General features: G+C 47.3%; 1 protein-coding gene across 1 annotated transcript; it reads right to left on the reverse strand.

The window, feature by feature from the left end:
• Positions 1-9,010: 9,010 nt before the first annotated feature.
• LOC127031870 (olfactory receptor 6T1-like) lies at positions 9,011-9,955 on the reverse strand. The gene has a single exon (XM_050918888.1). The coding sequence runs from the start codon at positions 9,953-9,955 to the stop codon at positions 9,011-9,013; it is 945 nt and encodes a 314-aa protein (XP_050774845.1).
• Between the last annotated feature and the right edge of the window lie 8,584 nt (positions 9,956-18,539).

The raw sequence follows: 18,539 nt of genomic DNA on the forward strand, positions 1-18,539 counted from the left end.
AGCTGGGGTCTCAGCTCCCCCCGTGCTCAGTGCTGCCCTTGCTGTCCCAGTGGGGGCAGGCAGCGAGCTCTCTGCTCTGGTCACAGCATCAGAGCCAGCGTGAGCCCCCTCTCCAGTGTGCAGGGGGGCGGAGAGCATCTCTCCCTCCCACTCAGCCCCAGGGGGCTGGTTATAGGTAGGCAGGAATCCTGAGCCCTGCAGCCTTCCCCCCTGCCAGCCAGGTTATTTGCATTTTCACTGACCATTTCCATCCTAGCCAATTGGTTCCCTGGATTTGAATTCAAACCCTCGGCCGTTACAGGAGCGGGGCCTGGATCCTGTCCCAAGGGGAGACAGTCACCCCCCAACAGGGCCTCCGAGCCGATATCCTGGAGAACCCCAACTACCAGCCAGCCCGACCCCTCCTGGGTCTGCACAGGGATCTGGGCCATAGGCAGGGCGAGGGGCTTCACCCCAGGGAACTTCACCCAGGTTCCACAGTCCCTCAGCATCTGGGGCTGCACCACCACAGTTCTCCCTGTCCCAGGGTCTTGCCCCCACAGGCGTGTTTCCCCACTGATCCCTGGGCAGCCCCCTATGTCTCTCTGCTCCACCATCACCAGTCCACGCTGCTGCTGCTTCTCCTGCAGCTTTTCCTCAGGCTCTTGCTCTCTCTCATGGTCCTCTCGCTCTCTCGGGCTTTGCTCCCATCCCATCCGTCTCCAATCTCCTGATGGGGAACCCAATTGTGAAGACCCTCGTCTGATTGGGGACCAGACTCCCGGGGATGCCTGGCTGATGCTCCAGCTGCTCTCAGATCCTCTTGTAGCCCCATCTGGGCCAGGAATCTGCTCCTCAGAGCGGTCCTTCTCCTCCAACTGCACGATTAACTGTGCCTTGGTGAATTTCCCCTCGCGTAACCCTCTCTTTGTGCACAGGATCACAATGTCCTTCTCAAGGAGATGGTGATAGGCCATCACTTCACCGTTCCCAAGTGGCTCTGGACTCACAGGCCTGTGTGCTCTTGGCTCCCCCATGGTTTCCAGGAAGAACCCCTGGTGTGCCAGCCCTTCTTGTGATCACCACCTCTTTGCCAGGGTCGAGCTGCAGACTCCTCCGTCCCTGGGACTGCTTCTGCAATCTCCCGGGGAACCCTGCTACTGCAAAAATCCTTCTCTCTCCCAGGGTCGAGCGGCAAGCTCCTCCGCCCCTGAGACTGCTCGCTGCAGTCCTCAGGGGGACCCCGTTACTCCAACAGTCCTTCTCGCTGGTCACACACTCCCAGAGGTTAACCGCCCCCTGAAACCGTCCCACTCTGAGCCTTCAGCACGCCTGGTCCTCATTATCCCTCCTCTGTTTTACTCCTCCCCAGTCACTTACTGCAAGCAGCGCCATTCACGGGGTGCAGTACGTCCCGACGCTGCCACCAGTTGTCACGGAGTCCCCAGGCGATGCTCTGGAACTGCTCCCCACCAAGCCAGTCAGGACTTTGGGGAGCCTCCTCTCCCTTGGAGCAGACTTGTTCAGGGCAAGAAGCTCACACGTCTTCACCTCCTGGGTCTCTCCTTGGAGCATTCAGCATCCTCTGCCCCTCCGTGTGCTTCCCACAGCGAGCCCACCCCAGCGGGGTCCTGGGGAAGCCACCGGGTCCTGCACCCCCACTTTGCAGTCAGACGTGACTCTCAGCCAGCCAGTAACACAGAGGTTTATTCGATGACAGGAACAGGGTCTAAAACAGAGCTTGTAGGTACAGCGAACCGGACCCCTCGGCTGGGTCCATTCTGGGGGGCAGTGAGCCAGACCCCCAGGTCTGCCCTCCACCCTTGACCCCAGCCAGCTCCAGACTAACAACCCCTCCCAGCCCCTCCTCTCTGCTCAGCCACTTTCCCGGGCCAGGAGGTCACCTGATCCCTTTGTCTCCAACACCTTCAGCTGGCACCTTTGCAGAGGGGGGGCCCAGGCCATCAGTTGCTAGGAGACAGAGTGTCAGGCATTTAGGGGCACTGGCCCTTTGCTCTGCCAGATACTTAAGAACTGCCATGGGGACACTGAGGCACCAACACAGTACTCAGAGAAAACATTAAGAACTTTCCCAGTTCGTCACAGTCACAGATAAACTTTTTAATACACTGAACCCCAAGGATACTTGCACTTAATCCACTTAGGTTTGTTCAGGAAATGACTGTTCTCTTCAGAAGCTGTGCTGTCTTTTTTATCATGGAGTATTTTCTTTGCACTGGTTCAGACAACATGAGCAGGAGGATGTGTCCTTCCTCCTAGAACATTAAATACATGTAGCTACATGAATATGAGGCATAGACACACATACTCACCATTCAGGTGGTGGACGGCTGGATGGTTCTGGGACAGAATTCCTTCATACTTTGGGGATTGTGGCATCTTCTTCATGGGGGGAAGTGTCACAAAATCTCTCTGAAATGTTTTCAGGGAAATGAAGTATCCCCAGGCTAGGACAATCTCCTCTGACGAGGCTTCCTTGTTAACAATTAATTGTGTGCTGTCTCCGAAGACACTACAAACCTGATTCTTCAACTCTGCAGATTCCTAGAACCTGGACACAAGTCAGGCACTACCTCTTCGAAACCTACACAGTAGTGGTTTTCAGCTGGTGGACTGCAGACTCCTGGGGATCTTCAGGCTGGAAATCTTAGATATAAAGTGGTCCACGCCTGCATGCAAAATCTTTTAGGAGTCTGCAAATGAAAAAAGGCTGAAAACCACTGCTCTACACAAAGAGCTGCACCACTTATCTTGCTTTAGCCAGGAGGCTGTCTCGAGCCCTCTGTGTCATTGCGGTTGAAGACAGTGCAGGGTTCCTCTATGCTAGCAAACAGTTCCTGCTTCACTCGCTAGGAATATATAACATTTGGGATCACCCGCATTATTCCCATTGGTCATTAGTAGGCTCCCAGGAGACAACCCAGCCAGCAAATCGGCAAAGATCTCAAGTGTGTGGCATTGTTGTGTGAGAACGAATCAATTCATTCTTTATCTTAGTTTATTTCCAATTTCTTTCTGGCCCAGCTGGACATGGAGTTCATCATCCGTCAGAGGTTCTTTGGGAGACAGAACGATTGTCACAGAACTAGCATTCCATGGTGTTTGGAGACAGAGGAATTTGTAGGGGGATGGAGGATCTGCCTTTGAAGACAGCGCGAGAGAGGTGCAGGACAACTGGGAAGCATACTATGCCCCAGTACTAGAAGAGGGGATATCTAGATTAGCTGAGCCTACCTGAGCTTTAGATAGGGCAAATGTGCACACAGGTTCTTTCTCTTTCTCGTGCTTTGATTCCAATATGAACACAAGAACGGCCATACTGGGCAGACCAATGGTCCATCTAGCACAGTGTCTTGTTTTCTTGCATTGGTCAGTGCCCGCCATTTCACAGAGAATGAACAGAGCAGGGCAGTTAATGAGTGCTCCATCCAGCTGTTGAGAGCAAATCAAACTGAGTTTTGAAAAGGCTGATTTCTGCCACTGGGTTCATGTCAGAGCTCCTGAAGGGACATCTAGCAGGGCAGCCAAATCCAGTTGGTCCTTCTGAGTAAACCCTGTCGATACACAGGGACCTGTAGGGGGCCAGGCTGAGAGTGAGAGAATCATGAGATGCCACCTCAGTGATGTGAAGGCAACTTTAGTACTTGATGTCCTTCATGACCTCTGCAGGTTCAGGTTTTTTGTTTGGTTGGTTTTCCAGTTTTTCCAAATAATGAACCTTGAATTTTGTTATTTATCTGCTATTTCCATCTCAGGCGTGTAGTTACAGATGTTTCGTTTCCTTCTGTGTTTATATTTCCTACCAAAACAATATAAAGAAGTTTTAAATTAAGGCTTGCTCTTTCACATCATAGTGGATGGTTTTCTCTACTCTTCCAAGTTCTCATTGCAATAGGAGAACCACCGGCTGCCAGGGTTAGAGAGACTGAAATAATATTGGAAATAAAAATTGAGACAGCGATGGCAACTTACACCGGCTGAGGATCTGCCTTTAGTTACCTAAATAAATACAGCAGGATGGGAGATACAACACTAAAAGAATCCTGAGAATCTTTTTGCTATAATACAGGATGCAGGATGCTTTGACGGAGAAGAACTTGGGCCGCCTTGGTGGGTCCTTTCTGACCAGTGAATTGATTTATTCCATATCGATCAATCCCACTGAACACCCTCCATTTCCAGAGAGCTCTCCTTAAGGGCCTCCTTAATCTCTTTGTTTCTCAGGCTGCAGATCAGAGAATTGATCAGGGCTGTCAAGACCATGTAAAGGGCAAAACGCACTTTGTTTGGGGCTCTCATGGCATTGGTGTTTGGTAATATCTAGACAGTCATTAGGGTCCCATAGAAAATTATAACCACGATAAGGTGGGAGGAGCAGGTGGAAAAGGCCTTTTGTCTCCCACTGGTGGAAAGGTTTTCTCAGGACCGTGGAGATGGAGGGGCAGTGTCTCTGGAGGCAAATATGAGGGTCACTGTGATAACTGAACTGGTGTTGCTGCAGGAGAGTTTAATCACTGGGATAAGATGAAAAAATTAATCAATTTCATTAGGCTAATTGTGGCACAAAATATATTAATATGGTAATAACTATGAGGAACTTATCCAAGATCTGGCTGCTAGCTGGATACGGAAGTGCCATTCATACGGGTGACGTAGCGCAGGGTTTCCATATCGGTAAGTACCGATCATCAGACATCACAGCTAGCAGGTAACACTGAGGGGTCACTCACAGAGCAAAGCAGCAAAACTGTAGGATGCACTGGCTAACAAACGGTTCTGTCCCTCGCCAGGAGACTGGGCAGGATGGTGGAGGTGTAGCAGGTCTCCAAGAGGGACAAGTTCCCCAGGAAGAAGCACATGGGGGTGTGAAGGGGCGATCAGCCACAGCCAGTGCACCAATGAGCATGTTTGCCATCCTGGTAACTATGTAGGTCACTAGAAAGAGCAGGAAGAAAAGAATTTTGCAGTTCATGGGGGTTCCCGAATCCCAGCATGATGAATTCTGATAGATGTTTGATTTTCCCCTTCTCCTCTCTCCATGAGGTATATGTCGATTTCCTCTTTCTCCTCTCTCCATGTGGTGTATCTAGTCACAGAGAAAAAGTACTAATTCTCTAGGGAGTTTGCTGCACAATGAAGTTGGGTGGATTTCCATCCATTTGAGCCCCCAAAAATTCATCAGGGTTTATATTCCCTCACAACCAAGAAACGGTTTCACTCTCAGGCTTTGCACCAGGTGTTGGAATGGAGAATCTCCACCTGCCCGCCCAAAAAAGCAGCAGTGCAGTTCATTGATCACTTTCTGCCCCTGCCCATGAGTGGTTTTTCATTTACAGATTAATAGTGTTCCTGGGGACCTCAGGAGTTTAGCATCTCTGCAGGCCACAGAGAACTTTCAAGAGCTCAACAGGGCTTGAGGAATCCCTAAAGTGTAATAATAGTAGCAAACACTTCAGCCAGTTGGTTACTGAACAATGCCCTGTATTAAAAGACTCGTCATGTTAGTATTGGTAGTTAATTCTCTTCTGACCAACCAAGATCATTTTGCTAAAACCTCCACTTTGGGATAAGAACTTACAAATTGAACGAACAAGGTTTGATTCTGACTCCTGGATAAAACCTTTCAATAGTTCATGTTAAATATAGAGCGTTAACCTCGCTATTGTCCACTGCCTTGCTTTATTTTTCTTTCTGTAACTTTTTTCTCTTAATGCGATCTATGAATTCGAGAATCGTCTCAGTTCCGATTATGGTTAAACAGGAAGGAATCCAAGAAACTTATGAAGAATTTGCTCTGGTTAATCTTAAGTTAATACCTCAGTTCCTGGCGTCGGGAAGTAACTGCCTGTTAATGATGGAGGGATGATTTTTTTCTTGCTCTCGCTGACCAGACAGTTTTTCACAGCTGCCGTGTGACCTTGAAATGAGGGTGAAGATGTCACTTACCCCGAGATGCCCAAGAGTGGGACTTCGTGTGCCCTACCTGTTTTGCCACTGTGCTATAAAACCCTGATGTAGATGAGGTGCTGCCATGTTGCTAAGTGGGGTATGCAGAGGCCAGCTGAGCCTAGTGCTGACTGTAAAAACACCTTTTTTGACAGGGAAAGTCACACCTCAGGGCAGGTCTAGAAGACACTGCAGTAAAAACATCAGGGACCCCCTGAGTCCAGGCTGCACTAATACCCTCATCGGTGGAGACGCACCTATGGGATGCAACAGTGGGAGGTTTCTCTGAAAAGGTCTAGAGTAGACAAGGCCTAACTGAGAGGCTGACCCTGTGATCTGACCTGAGATCTTTATCCACTGCCGTAAAATTCACCCTCATGCAGAGGCCCAGCATAAGGCCTATGTGCCACTATTTGAGCATTTATGTGGGACATTAGTGGTGTCTAGGCTTTGATCTGGCCCTCTGCACACAGCCGAATTTCACTCTATTTTGCCAGGCCAGGCAAAATTATATTGTTTTATCCTGTTCCCTTGCAGATAATTGTACCTGTTCTTTCTCCATTGCAAACTAAATCCCATGTCCTCAACATATTGTATGTGTGACCTGGGGTATGCCAATCAGGGCAGGCTGCAGAGGGGAGAGCAGATACTCCCAAAGACTGGTGGGTAGCGCTGAAGTTAAACTCCCCAACCAGTCCCAAACTCCGCTTCTGATCCCCCACACTGGTTATCGAGACGCTGAAAAAGAACTCACACAGTCCCCTTATTGCATTCCAGTTCCCTGGCTCCCGCTCAGCATCTAGGGCCTGTACAGTGTGGAGTTATTTTAAACCTCTGTTCACATCTACCAAATGTCCTTCTGACCCCAAAGGGACAGCTGCATTACCAGGCCAATATAGGTTTGGATCATACCCAAAATCTCAAGCTGCCAGCCAATCCTTTAGTGTCTAAAACCAAAGCTTTATTATAAAGGAAAAAGAAAGAACAAGAAGAGAGATGTTAAATAGTAAAACAGTCACATACAGACAAAGACTTCAAAGTCCATGTATCAGGTTCTTAGCAATATAAGTGAGTTGGCTGGCTTGAAAGTCCCCCTGGAACACATCCACAGCTTGGATGGGTCATTCAGTCCTGTGGCCAGAAATTCAGTTTGTAGCAAAGTTCCTCCAGCAGTAAGAAGCAGGATTGAAGAAAAAATGGAGATGCTGCACCTGCCCTTTATATTCTTTTTACCACGTGCCTTGTACGTTCTGTGTCCCAAACACAAGCTCTCCAGCACATGGCATGGAAAAGCCTTGGAGTTCAGTCCATAGACATGCCCCTACATGGCTTGCTGACTCATAAGGTGTATCCCCGGCTCCTTTCCCTGGATTCATTGTACAGCTGATGACCCTTGATGGGCCGTCAAGCAAGCTAGGCAGGGCTGATGCCAATCTGTCTGGGGGTGTCACCCAGAAACACAGCACAGGTTTGGAAATAAAGATGACCCTACATATCTATAACTCACCATCAAAAGGTGATACAAACATAGAAACCAAATTATTGTATTTGGCAAATTATAACATATAAATTATAACAGATACCTTACATGGCATATCTGGCACGATTCAGTTCAATTTTACAGTATTGGTATCCATAATATGACAAAGTGTCTCCCATATTCCATAGAGCATCAGCGTATGCATTGGGGGAAAGCCTAGGTTTTGTTGCCCTGTGAAATAACTGGGTAACCTTCAATTGTCTTTAGCAGAAGGGTTTCCCTTAAAGAGAGAATATGCAACGTTAAACAACCTGTGAGCTGTGAATTATTTAATTCCCATCTCACTGGCTACTTTTTTATTTGTTCTCTCTCCCCCTTCCCCAACACCTTTTTCAAAACTAGATATCCGGCCCGTTAATTGACGAAGCATTTGTAAACCCTTAGGAAATGAACAGTCATGTCAGATGAATAAAATATCTGGAAATTCATACTCCTTGTTTCCCCTTTGGCACTGTCAGGGAGCAGAGAGCGAAACCAGTGGCTTCCATTAACTTTACGCACAACATTGTTTAATGTGAAAACAAGGTTAGGAGAAAGGGAGAGCCCTGCCTGCGACCTCCCAGGGGCCTGCAGTGGAATTACACCTGATTTATCCTGGTGCACCTCTGAGACGAATTATCCACTTTCCGCAGCATAACTGGCATCTCTTCAAGGGCTGGCTTACACGCTGTATTTTTAGCAATAACCGGATCGAGTCCATCAAATCAGCATTTTCTAGCAGAAAATTCTCAGCCATCTTTCCTGTGGTGCTTGAACACAACTCCATCGTGTTGCCATTTCCAGCTGATGGACATCAGTTCCATGTGTCTCCTTTGCCCAGCAACCCCTCCTCACCCTGCCCCAGCATCCAGTCCTGGGACACCATGCTCTCAGGGCCCCATGTTATCTGGGGGGAGTGTCTGTTCTTCTCCCACTATGCCTCCCCACAGCACATTCGGTCTCTGTCTCCGGCAGCTGGGCCCAGGTGGGGAGTGGGATTGAGTAGCTTCTCACGTGGCTGAAGCAGGGGGCCCTGGTTCACTGCCTCTGTGTGCGCAGCAGCTGCCTGAGAGAGACTCTGGCTGGGGAGGTGGTGATGGGTCTGGCTGCCAGGACAGGGGCTGAGCGAGCTGGAAATGTGCCGAGCGGGAGAGCTGACTCAGCCCTTGTTCCCGGCATAGGGAAAAAACAAATCTGAAGTGGCTGAGCTGATTGGAAAATAACATTTACTGACACTGATACATAAGACACGACTGAACAGCACTTGAAAGAGGCTAGAAAGCGGCAGCCTGTGTTATGAAAGGAGATCAGTCGAGATGACTGTGCAGATCAAACTTATCCTTAGCTTCAGGTTTCTTCTGAAAAACAACATCCCTCTTTATCTACTTATCCCCACACTCTGACCCAGTATACGCCACTCTCCTACGAGAACCAGGGATAGGGCCCAGAAATCCCAACTCCCAAGCAGCTATTCTGTCTGCGCTGGCTATGGTTACATTGGATATGTTCTGTGTCTTTCTGAAGTGGATATATTTGGTGTCTCCCTCAAACCCTCTGGGAAAATTTCACCTTATGCTGCCGGAAAGCATCCTGCAAAACCTCCTTCACCTTGTCATTCCTGAGGCTAAAAATGAAGGGGTTCAGCAAAGGTGTCACGATGCAACTCAAGGTCGCAGCCACTTTATTGAGAAGCAAAGACTTTCCCCATGATGGCCTGACATAGAGGAATATGGAGCTGCCGTACACCATCACCACCACAGTCAAGTGGGAAGAGCAGGTGGAGAAGGCTCTCCGCCTCTCTGAGGAGGATGGTATCCTCAGGATGGTGGAGATGATGTAGGTGTAGGAGACTGTGGTGAAAGCCAAGGAGCTTAGCAGCACGAAGGAGGACAGCACAAAGTCCACCCGTTCGAGGAGTCGGGTGTCAGAGCAGGAAAGCTGCAGAAGGGGCCAGCTATCACAAAAGAAGTGGTCAATGGTATTGGGCCCACAGAAGGTCAACCTAGTTAGCATAGCAGTTGGGAAGAGGACACATAGGAAGCTGCCTAACCAGGAACCCAGGACAAGCTGGGAACAGACTTTGCTGCTCATGATGGCTTCATACCTCAGTGGGTTGCAGATGGCTTGGTAACGGTCAAAGGACATGATAGCCAGGAGGAAGAAATCGGTGGTTCCCAAAAGGAAGTAGATATAGGACTGGGTCATGCAGCTAGCAAAGGAGATGGTGACTCTCCCAGCGAGGAGGCCCGACAGCAATTTTGGGATGATGACTGTGGTTAACACTAGCTCCAGAAAGGACAAGTTCCCCAGAAAGAAATACATGTGGGTATGGAGTCTCTGGTCACTCAGTGTCAACACAAGAATGACCAAGTTTCCGGTTACTGTAAGCACATAGGTCAACAAGAGGACAATGAAGAGCAGGACCTGCAACCCCCATAGATTGGGGAACCCCAGGAGAATAAATTCTGTCACCCAAGTTTGGTTTGCCATTCCCACAGCTGTTCCAAATGTTGATTCTGCACAAGGAAAAAGAAAAAAAATTGAAAGTGGGTCATTACTCGATGTAGTCAAAGCTGAATAGATTGAAGTCCAGGTATTTTCAGCAGTAATTAATGCCTCATTTTTTTTGTGCCCAAACTAAGATACCTTAAAAGAGCTTGATTTCTAGGGAATACTCTATGCCTGCCCTTTGAAAATCAGGTAGCAACTGGTGACTCCCCAAAACGATTCATCCACCATTTCTATCCGCTTTTTAAAATCTTGGTCTAGACTGGCAATCAGCTCTTTCAAGAGGTAGTTCAAAGTCACTATTACCAAGAACTGTTTGGGAAGTCTTTTCTTCCCATCTCTTTTTAATATGTGAATAAGAATGAAAAAATTTTTGTCAAAATATTTCTTCATTCATTTTTTTGGCAAATCTGAGAAAATGAAAACAAAAACTTTTCCCTTTAGAGTTTTTCAGCAAAAAAACAGTAAAAAATCATTGAAATAGGATATTTCTTGTGGAAAAAAACATGAAAAGATATTTTTCATCCAACAAAAAAAAGTTTGACTGAGAAATACTGACCAGCCTAAAGGGTTGTATAGGTAGGTTAGTGAATCTTTTTCTAATGCTGTTTCTGTGCAAAAGCAAAGCTAGTTGCTTCATCCACGTCTCTAAATATTACTAGTGATTTTGGGTGCCTCACTTTTTATATCTAATATAACTGTGGATAGTTTCATTAGCCATATGAACATCTGGCCATTTCAGAGCCCAGCTGACACTTTGCCTGGGACCTGCCCTCATATGTAAACACTGAAATGTATCTTCAGGATGAGATGAGCAGTAGAGGTCAAAGGACGGGCAACCAGGAATGGAGTCAATAAACCTCCGTTGTCTTCCTAGCTCTGTCCTGCTGTGTGACATTGGACCAATTACTGCTCCACTGTTTCGCACCTCGTTACTGAGCCAGTAAGCATGTCACTGTCTATTACTGGATACGGTTTTGTACAGCACCCAGCACAATGAGGCCCCAATCTCAGTTGGAAAAAAGTCTCTGTGCTACTGAAATACAGAGAAGAAATGATTAGACTTATACTTACGTCCCTGATTTACAGAGCGTTGCCGTTTCTAAATAAAACATTGCAGGAGCAATTCCTGGTTTCTTGTAACAGTTCTGAAGAGATGTGTGTTGGTTCCGATCCAACTTACAAATGAATATTCCTTGGAATTATGTCTACATCCATGCTGCTGTCTGAGTAGAGCACTCTGCATTTTTATTCTAAGGTGAAGACGTTATCTCTTTGAACTCCGCAGGGAGTATGCAATGTGCATCTTTAACTGTAGAAGAAAACTTCATCAGAATAAAACACCAAAATAATGATCTCAGAATTAAGATAGAATCATAAAGCCATATGGTTCTGATTTCTGCTGTATCTTAATTGTAGAAATTTGTTGTATCTTAAAAGTAGAAAATCAAAAAAAAATGTAATAAGCCCCCTAAAAAAACAAAGGAAAAAACCAAAACAGAACACTCTGTATCTAAATTTGAAAACAATCAGTTGATAGCGAAACCCTGATAAGAAATCTTCTCCACCTCATCTGAAAATATTCTGAATTTAATTTCAGCTGGGATGGTTCCAACATCACATGAAGAGACGTGATCATTGTACCTGGTGCAGGGTTATTTTATAACCTCTTCATTGGCTGGAGAGATGATCCTGACTTAACTCCTAGTTGCTCAGGAGAGATGGGTTACATAACATGTCACTGCTCTGACTTCTGTCCCGCTTCCGAATACAAACTCCCCCAACATTTCTGTTTCTCTGGCAATGGGTGCAGCTGCCCTTACTGCAATGGAGTTTTCTCTCTTTATTGGGAGAAGTTGCCTCACCTTTTAGAAACATGAGTTTAAAGGGAACTGTGATAAAATAAAAGCTTACATGGGAAAAAGAAGCCAACCTACACAACCCACTCCCACAAAACAATCCTACCCATATGTGCCTCTTTATACCTGGACTGGGAAAATGGACACCCCATCCATAATGAAGGTGTCAAAATGCACCAAATGGGCTTTGGCAGAGGTGTGTGTGTCAGAAGCCCTGGACTGGAATACCTGTGGATTGGGACTAGGGTGACCAGATGTCCCAATTATGTACGGACAGTCCCGATTTTGGGGACTTTTTCTTATATAGGTTCCTATTAGAACACCCCCTCCCACCTCTTTCTGTCCCAATTTTTCACATTAGCTGTCTGGTCACCCTAGTTGGGACTGAGACATATCAGTAGAGATGAGTCCAAGGTTGATATAGCAGAGGTGCTATGGGTAGTGACTCAGAAACATCAACAAGCTCTATTTGTAGAGGATCCCAGAACTGGAAAAGCAGGCAGAGGAGAAGCTACAGGTCGGAACTGACAGGCATTGGCAGAACTGTGTGTAGAGAACTGAGGAATGGAAAAATTGGGGATTGCAAGGTAGGACTGAGGCAGAGGGGGACAGAGCTGTGGAGGAAAGCCCAGGGGAGGCGGGATTGGTTAGGATTTAGGGACATCAGAGGAGCTCTGTGGAGCTGGGAAGGAATCCCAGGGCTAGAGCTGGACACAATTTTCTGAGTTTTTTTGTTTTTGTTTTTGTTTTTTTTAAATACAGATCAGGGGCATTGAAGCATTTTGAAAATTTGTGTAAATTTGACATAATTGTTCTTTTAAAATTTCAGAACTTCTCACCCTTGGAAATGATCGACACCTCCATCATCACCCCAAAAGCCTTGGTCAGCCTGGTAGTGGAACTATTTCTGTAAGTGGATGCTTTGCTCAAGTCTGTTTTGCGTGGGTATAACTGAATTCCCCCTCTTTACAGTGATGTCTTTTGATAGGCTGTGACGAAGTGGGGGGTTTTCTTGGGGTTTTCTGTGTTTTCCAGTGGGTTGCGTGCACAGGGGGTGGGACTCACTGTCCCCAGGTGTTACTGGTTTAATGAGGTGAGGGGAGAGTGAGTTCGCTGGTACAGAGGACGGAAGAGGGAACTCAGGACCCCGGCCGATGGCCTGGAGAATGGAGACCCCAGCGACCAGTGACCTGGTGACCCGAAGACCCAGCTCAGGAGTTGCAGCAGGTTCTGGCCAGTGGAAGGACAATGGGCTGCAAAGAGAAGACCCCAGTGACCTGACCAACTGGTTCCAGCCAGAGGAGGGCTGAGAGGACAAGAGACCCAGGTCTTCCTGCTTTATGACCCTGTTTACTTGGAGAGAAGACAATGGACAGAGGCAGGGCTTGAGGCCGGGGATATCAGAGGCCCAGCTGGGAAGCAGGGGGGCTCGGGGCTGGCGATGGGGAGCAGGCACAGCCCATCTGACTGCAGGGGGACTGGGATGTGCTGGGCTGGAAGAGGCCAGGCCTGAGGCCGGAGAGTTTCCTGTGCTGTGTTCAACTCTCAACAAACCCTCCTGTTTTATGCTGGCTGAGAGTCACTCTGGTCTAGAGAACAGGTTTGCATCAACCCCTTTGGGGGTGAGGAGGCCTGGGGAGCCCAGAGCTCGTGGACTCCCTGAGGGGGCCCATGGCGGAGACAGACATGCTGAGGCTCAGAGAGGTGCGGCTCCAGGAGGTGGAGGGGCCTGACCCCGAGAGAGAGTGGACCCCCGAGAAGGGTTGTCGCACTGAAAGGGGCATCTCCCACAAACCGCACGGGGCCAAGAGTGGGCATGATCTGTGAGTCTGTGACATAGGTATGTTGCCATCCACCTTCCACTGCGCTACTCCACCACCACGAACACTCAGGGATGCACTTTATTGTCTGGAGTTACCTCACAAATGGACAAGCAGTGATAACAAGGCCAATTCAGTCAGGGTGGATGTGGTCCATGCCCAATAGTTGATGAGGAAGTGTCAATACCAAGAGTGGGAAAATTGCTTTTGTAGTGAGCCAGCCACTCCCAGTCTCTATTCAAGCCTAAATTAATGGTGTTACATTTGCAAATGAATTGCAGCTCTGCAGTTTCTCTTTGAAGTCTGTTTTTGAAGTTTTGTTGTTGAAGGATGGCTACTTTTAAATCTGTTATTGAATGTCCAGGGAGACTGAAGTGTTCTCTTACTGGCTTTTGTATGTTACCATTCCTGATGTCTGATTTGTCTCAATTTATTCTTTTATGTAGGGACTGTCTGATTTGGCCAATGTACAGGGCAGAGGGGCATTGCTGGCCCGTGATGGCATATATCACATTGGTAGATGTGTAGGTGATTGAGCCCCTGATGGTGTGGCTGATGTGGTTGGGTCCTCTGATGGAGTAGAGTAGATATGGGGACAGAGAAGGCAACAGGGTTTGTTACAGGGATTGGTTCCTGGGTTAGTGTTTCTGTGGTGTGGTGTGTAGTTGCTGGTGAATATTTGCTTCAGGTTGTGGGGCTGTCTGTAAGTGAGGACTGGCCTGCCTCTCAAGATCTGGGAGAGTGAGAGATTGTTTTCCAGGATAGGTTATAGATTGTTGATGATATGCTGTAGAATTTTTAGCTTGGGGCTGTACGTGATGGCTAGTGGTGTTCTGTTAGTTTCCTTGTTGGGTCTGTCCTGAAGTAGGTGACATCTGGATACCCATCTCACTCTGTCACTCTGTTTCCTCACTTCCCTAGGTGAGTATTGTAGTTTTAAGAATGCTTGATAGAGATCTTGTAGGTGTTTGTCTCTGTCTGAGGGATTGGAGCCAAAGCAGTTGTATCTTAGGGCTTGGGTGTAGACAATGGATCATGTGATGTGGTCTGAATGGAAGCTGAAGGCATATAGGTAAGCATACCGGTCAGTAGGTTTCCAGTTTAGGGTGGTGTTTATGTGACCATCACTTATTTACACCGTAGTGTCCAGGAAGTGGATCTCTTGTGTAGACTGGTCCAGGCTGAGGTTGATGGTGGGGTGGAAATTGCTGAAATCCAGGTGGAATTTTTCAAGGGCCTCCTTCCCATGGGTAGAAATGATTGATTTTATATGGACAGTCCGGATCAGAGGGTAGAAGAGGGAGGATATTTCCCAGGGAGCCTTGCTGCTAAATGATGAACTAGCACTTGGCTGAGCCCTCCAGGGTTAACACGTTGTTGTTAATGTTGCCTCACACTCTACAAGGCAGCAGGAATGGAGGGCAGGGAGGCAGATGGCAGGAGCAGCACATGGCAATACGGAGAGAGACAGCTGAACTGTGCGGTAATTGGTAGCCTGCTGGGCAGCAGCTGCCCAGGGAACTTAGCGGAGCTGATAGGGGGGCTGCCGATCCACCCTGGTTCCAAGCCCCCCCCCCCCAAGCTAGCTCCAAGGGGCTGCTCTTGCTGCAAGCAGTGGACAAAGCAGGCGGCTGCCAAACAACGTTATAAGGGAGCATAGCCCAACTTTAAATGAGCATGTTCTCTAATTGATTAGCAACAAAACAATGACACAACGTTAATTGGGACGTTAAGTGAGGAGTTCCTGTGGTCTGGTAGGAAGTCTGAGGCCAGATCCAGAAAGGGGCGAAGGCATTGCTGACTTTTAGGCACTTTGCTACGCAATGGAACCCACAGCACTGGGTTAGGCATCTATGGCCAGGTTTTTAAAGGGATTTAAGTGCCCAACTTCCTGCCTGCTAGTGCAATTGACAACCCTGAGTTAGGTGCTTGGGCTCTCTCTACAATGAATGGGAGAAGTTAGGTACTTCAGCATTGGATGAATCAATTCCAGCCTGCTGAGTGGTGATTCCCTCAGCTAGCGAGTAGGAAATGCTAGGAGAGGGGTCTGACCTAACTCCGTCCCTCTTGGAGGTAGGATCTGAAGCTTGCAAGAAGCACCAGCAGTGGGTGAGACGTTCTAACCAGTGATGCATTTAGCTGTGCTCTGACAATGTCAAACAGCTTAGGCCCCACTAGTGAGCTAGGCCGAGGAATGTCAAGTTCGAGGACCATTCGTTGTGAGATGGGCATCTAGGCATTAAATAAAGGTGTCCAGGCACACACTCACTAGCAGAAGCTTCAGCACCCAGGAGTTTTAATCATCTCTGGGATTAGGTGGCAGCTGAGCAGGGTTTTGAGGCTCTCAGTGGCACCCGATGGTTGGATGCAGAAGCCTAAAGTGGCAGGTAGAACATCAACCATTTTGTAAGACACCACAATGCTGGCTACCCTTCCTTGCCCACTTCAAACCCTTTATGCAAAACAGCCTAACCCTCATTGCCCGCTTCATTCCAAGTGACTGCCTCCCACGTGTGTTACCCCATCTGCTTAACAAGCTGTCCCAACTTGCATTTAGCTCAGACGCTCTGCTTCCTCGCCCAGGCCTGAACAAGAGCTCTGTGTAAGCTTCCCAAGCAACTTCCCACCCATGCAAGGTGTCCAATGAAAGATATGACCTCACCTACCTTCCCACTTAATGATGGCAAGTCTTACATCCATACTGGCTTGCTATTCCCAGATCCCTAAGCTTCGTTTGACTCTGACAATCCTAATTTCCCAGATGCTCAAACCCCACATTTTCAAGGGAGGCTGGTGACTTGGGATCCTCGATGCCTGAGCCTGAGATTGGCCCTGATTCCACCCTCTGAAAATCTGGAGTCTTTAAGGTGTTTCTAGTCCAGCACCAAAACCATCCAGATACCCAAAGTTACTAGTCTCTACTGAAAATGAAGACCTGTCTTCCCCTCCCTCTGCTCCATAGCATGTAACTAGCTTGTGGAACTCACTGCCCCGATATATCATTCCAACCAGAACTTAGAAGGAGTAGTCCATATTTCGACAATTATGGCTAAGGTTTCCAAAGGAAAATAAAGGAATTTGGCCTCAAATCCCATTAAAATTCAATGGGAGTTGGGGGCTTGTCTTGTTTAGCTGCCTTTGAAACAGGAATACTAGCACTTCCCTCCCTCACAGAGATGTTGGGAGATTACAGATTGGGAGATGCTCACATGTTATTGCAATGGGGGGTCATAAGTACCAGAGGTAGATAAATAAGTGTGTAGACCCCTTTATAGAGTGCAGTTTTTTAACTGTGATCTTTCCATAATGCAATGCACAATGTTGTCATTATCCCTGGTGGCTGAGATTTTCAAAGATAGGAAAACTGAGGTTCAGCAACATTCAACTTTCTGCCCAAGGCTCTGCAGGAAGTCTGCAGTAGAGCAGGGAACTGCATAGAGGTGTCCCAAGTCAAACTCTAGTGTCCTAACCACTGTCCCATTCTTCCGCTGCACCAGCCATTCTCAAGAACTGACCCTGTTTCCATGGCTTAAAAGAGGCACAGTCCTGTCGATGTTGGTGAATCTCCTCCAGCGAAATCCTAGATATTCCACTCCTATGTTTATCTTAAGAATGGAGCTTGCAAAGGAGCCTAAGAACCAGATTCTTCAAGGGATTTAGGTGTCTAACTCCCATGGGCTTTAGAAACAGGGTCATTTGGCAGCTCTCTCTCTCTCATAAATTCCTAGGATAAATGTTGGCCTAACTCTCTGAATTCCACTGAAAGCCACTTCAGAACTTCATGCTTTAGGCCCTGATGCTGTGCCCATTGGCGTTACTGGTAAAAATTACACTTAACTTCAATGAGTGCACTTGCCTTCCTCGGATTAGTAACTGAACTGTTGTCATCATACAACCCATAATCAGAAAAATTAATTAGGCTCCAAGGAGAGTGTGGTCAATTAGCCCTTGTGTTTAAATGGAATAGCCATTTCCATGCATGTGGAATTGTGGCTTCTTATAGTCAAGTGAAATTAGAGATAATACATTGATGGAAAACAATACAAAAATCCTAGCACGGACAGGCCTTATTAGGAGAATAAAGAGCAGTGACTCTAGCTCCACCCAAATTCAAAGACTCTTTTCAAGGCAAAGTCATGCCAAGATACTGTGCACACGGTTCATTTAACAAGAGATGCCAGATTTCGTCTGTGGAGACCTTACTACACCTTGGGAGCAATACCTGTGCAAAAATCAGTTCAGAGCAGGCAGCTCTTTGGAGGGCTTCTTGTGGTGTGTCGGGGGCTGCTCTTCTGATTTCTGCTGACTTTCTGGCTTCAGGAGGGGCTTTGTTGAAAGGGGTGTTGATGGCATCACCACAAGGATTAGCTCTGCTGTAAGTATTTTCATTCGCGGTTCTTCATGTGTGTTTAAGGGACACTGACTACTTGAATATTTTGTTTCTGTTTGCCAGTGCGGTGTTGGCTATTGTTACAAACAACATCGGAGATCACTAAGGTCAGACACTTACAGAGAGGGGTAATTCTACTCACGTGAATGATCCTGCTAAGTCAGGGGTTCTCAAACTGGGGGTTATTACATGGGGGGGTCACGACCTGTCAGCCTCCACCCCCAGCCCCCTTTTGCTAATATAATGTGATAAGAATACAAATGAGGTGCTTTCTATTATTTTCCATAGCTCTGAGCATCTCTTTTGGAAAGAATGATATAGTCATAAAGATCTCTTATTTTCTTAGGGTTTATTAAAAACTCGCTGCTAATTGAACTTGAGTTCTTTTGATTTGCTGAGAAATGTATTTCTGTAGATCGTTTGAGACAGAGACACATGACAGGTCTGATTTTTGGCTGATTTAATAAATTATAAATGCAAAAAGGACCATTACGATA

This window comes from Gopherus flavomarginatus, chromosome 11, assembly GCF_025201925.1.
Source record: "Gopherus flavomarginatus isolate rGopFla2 chromosome 11, rGopFla2.mat.asm, whole genome shotgun sequence".
In the NCBI taxonomy this organism is placed as follows: Eukaryota; Metazoa; Chordata; order Testudines; family Testudinidae; genus Gopherus; species Gopherus flavomarginatus.

What these genes read in the sequence shown, in the direction of transcription:
- LOC127031870 (XM_050918888.1), bottom strand. Translation starts at nt 9,955, where the DNA reads ATGGCAAACCAAACTTGGGTGACAGAATTTATTCTCCTGGGGTTCCCC.